The sequence below is a fragment of the Mizuhopecten yessoensis genome, unplaced genomic scaffold (genome assembly GCF_002113885.1).
Source record: "Mizuhopecten yessoensis strain PY_sf001 unplaced genomic scaffold, ASM211388v2 scaffold7763, whole genome shotgun sequence".
In the NCBI taxonomy this organism is placed as follows: Eukaryota; Metazoa; Mollusca; class Bivalvia; order Pectinida; family Pectinidae; genus Mizuhopecten; species Mizuhopecten yessoensis.
This window is the reverse complement of record NW_018407210.1, coordinates 572,240-575,157: the sequence shown is the minus strand read 5'-3', so window position 1 is coordinate 575,157 and position 2,918 is coordinate 572,240. Positions and strand designations below refer to the sequence as shown.

At 42.0% G+C, this 2,918-nt stretch overlaps 1 protein-coding gene across 1 annotated transcript; it reads right to left on the bottom strand.

Moving 5' to 3' along the window:
* Nucleotides 1–575: 575 nt before the first annotated feature.
* On the bottom strand, nt 576–1,778 carry LOC110454317 (mucin-5AC-like). The gene has a single exon (XM_021503764.1). It carries the CDS (start codon nt 1,776–1,778, stop codon nt 576–578), a length of 1,203 nt encoding a protein of 400 aa, XP_021359439.1.
* Nucleotides 1,779–2,918: the final 1,140 nt, after the last annotated feature.

Below are 2,918 nucleotides of genomic sequence, written 5' to 3'. Positions count from 1 at the left end.
TAGTAATTTAATATCCTCACCTAGAAATCATTGCACTGTAACAGTACCTAAATGACGGTAATTAGCACCCTCTTCATCGTCAAAAGTAATTTAATATCCTCAGCTAGAAATCATTGCACTGTAACAGTACCTAAGTGACGGTAATTAGCTCCCTCTTCATCGTCAATAGTAATTTAATATACTCGCCTAGAAATCATTGCACTGTAACAGTACCTAAGTGATGGTAATTAGCACCCTCTTCATCGTCAATAGTAATTTAATATCCTCACCTAGAAATCATTGCACTGTAACAGTACCTAAGTGACGGTAACTAGCACCCTCTTCATCGTCAATAGTAATTTAATATACTCAGCTAGAAAATCATTGTACTGTAACAGTACCTAAGTGACGGTAACTAGCACCCTCTTCATCGTCAATAGTAATTTAATATACTCACCTAGAAATCATTGCACTGTAACAGTACCTAAGTGACGGTAATTAGCACCCTCTTCATCGTCAATAGAAATTTAATATCCTCACCTAGAAATCATTGCACTGTAACAGTACCTAAGTGATGGTTGTATTTTTTTGTCTGTTTAGGACATTGTTTTTGTGACAGTGGAGGAGGCTTGTTTACTGATTTCTGTGACAGTGGGGTAGGTTTGTGTACTGTTTTCTGTGGTAGTGGAGGAGGCTTGTGTACTGTTTTCTGTGACAGTGGGGGAGGCTTGTGTACTGTTTTCTGTGAAAGTGGGGTAGGCTTGTGTACTGTTTTCTGTGACAGTGGGGTAGGCTTGTGTACTGATTTCTGTGGTAGTGGAGGAGGGTTGTGTACTGTTTTCTGTGACTGTGGGGTAGGCTTGTGTACTGTTTTCTGTGGTAGTGGAGGAGGCTTGTGTACTGTTTTCAGTGACAGTGGAGTAGGCTTGTGTACTGTTTTCTGTGACTGTGGGGTAGGCTTGTGTACTGTTTTCTATGGTAGTGGAGGAGGCTTGTGTACTGTTTTCTGTGACAGTGGAGTAGGCTTGTGTACTGTTTTCTGTGGTAGTGGAGGAGGCTTGTGTACTGTTTTCTGTGACAGTGGGGTAGGCTTGTGTACTGATTTCTGTGACAGTGGAGGAGGCTTGTGTACCGTTTTCTGTGGTAGTGGAGGAGGCTTGTGTACTGTTTTCTGTGACAGTGGAGGAGGATTGTGTACTGTTTTCTGTGACAATGGGGTAGGCTTGTGACCGTTTTTCTGTGACAGTGGGGTATGCTTGTGTACTGTTTTCTTTGACTGTGGGGTAGGCTTGTGTACTGTTTTCTGTGACAGTGGGGTAGGTTTGTGTACTGATTTCTGTGACTGTGGGGTGGCCTTGTGTACTGTTTTCTGTGACAGTGGAGGAGGCTTGTGTACTGTTTTCTGTGACTGTGGGGTAGGTTTGTGTACTGTGTTCTGTGGTAGTGGAGTAGGCTTGTGTACTGTTTTCTGTGACTGTGGGGTAGGCTTGTGTACTGTTTTCTGTGGTAGTGGAGGAGGCTTGTGTACTGTTTTCAGTGGCAGTGGGGTAGGCTTGTGTACTGTTTTCTGTGACCGTGGGGTAGGCTTGTGTACTGTTTTCTGTGACAGTGGAGGAGGCTTGTGTACTGTTTTCTGTGGTAGTGGAGGAGGCTTGTGTACTGTTTTCAGTGGCAGTGGGGTAGGCTTGTGTACTGTTTTCTGTGACAGTGGGGTGGCCTTGTGTACTGATTTCTGTGACTGTGTAGTAGGCTTGTGTACTGTCAGTGACTGTGGTACAATGGTAATGTTTGGTACTCATCAGTCCTGCGTCTGTGACTGTTATGGCTTTTTCAAGTCACACAGCACAGTAAGACCTGGTACTTTGGTGCGTGACTGTTTTTTGTGACTTAGGTGTTAAGGGTCCAGTACTAATTTTTGTGACTATGGTATTGTTTGAGAGTACAGTTGGGTCCAGTACTTATTGGTGTGACTATGATGCTGTTTGAGAGTACAGTAGGGTCCAGTTTTTAGAGTACAGTATAGGTTCAGTACTAATTTGTGTGACTATGGTATTGTTTGAGAGTACAGTAGGGTCCAGTACTAATTTGTGTGACTATGGTGTTGTTTGAGAGTACAGTATGGTCCAGTAATTATTTGTGTGACAATGGTGTTGTTTGAGAGTACTGTCAGTAGGGTCCAGAACTAATTTGTGTGACTATAGTTTTGTTTGAGAGTACAGTAGGGTCCAGTACTAGTTTGTGTGACTATAGTATTGTTTGTGAGTACAGTAGGGTCCAGTACTCATTTGTGTCACTATAGTATTGTTTGAGAGTACAGTAGGGTACAGTACTTATTTGTGTGACTATAGTATTGTTTGAGAGTACAGTAGGGTACAGTACTTATTTGTGTGACTATAGTATTGTTTGAGAGGACAGTAGGGTCAAGTACTTATTTGTGTGACCATGGTGTTGTTTGAGAGTACAGTAGGGTCAAGTACTTATTTGTATGACCATGGTGTTGTTTGAGAGTACAGTAGAGTCCAGTACTAATTTGTGTGACTATAGTATTGTTTGAGAGGACAGTAGGGTCAAGTACTTATTTGTGTGACTATGGTGTAGTTTGAGAGTACAGTAGGGTCCAGTACTAATGTGTGTGACTATGGTGTTGTTTGAGAGTACAGAAGGGTCCAGTACTAATTTGTGTGACTATAGTATTGTTTGAGAGTACAGTAGGGTCAAGTACTTATTTGTATGACCATGGTGTTGTTTGAGAGTACAGTAGAGTCCAGTACCAATTTGTGTGACTATGGTATTGTTCGCGAGTACAGTAGGGTCCAGGACTAGTTTGTGTGACTATAGTATTGTTAGAGAGGACAGTAGGGTCCAATACTTATTTGTGTGACTATAGTATTGTTTGAGAGTACAGTAGGGTCCAGTACTCATTTGTGTGACTATAGTAT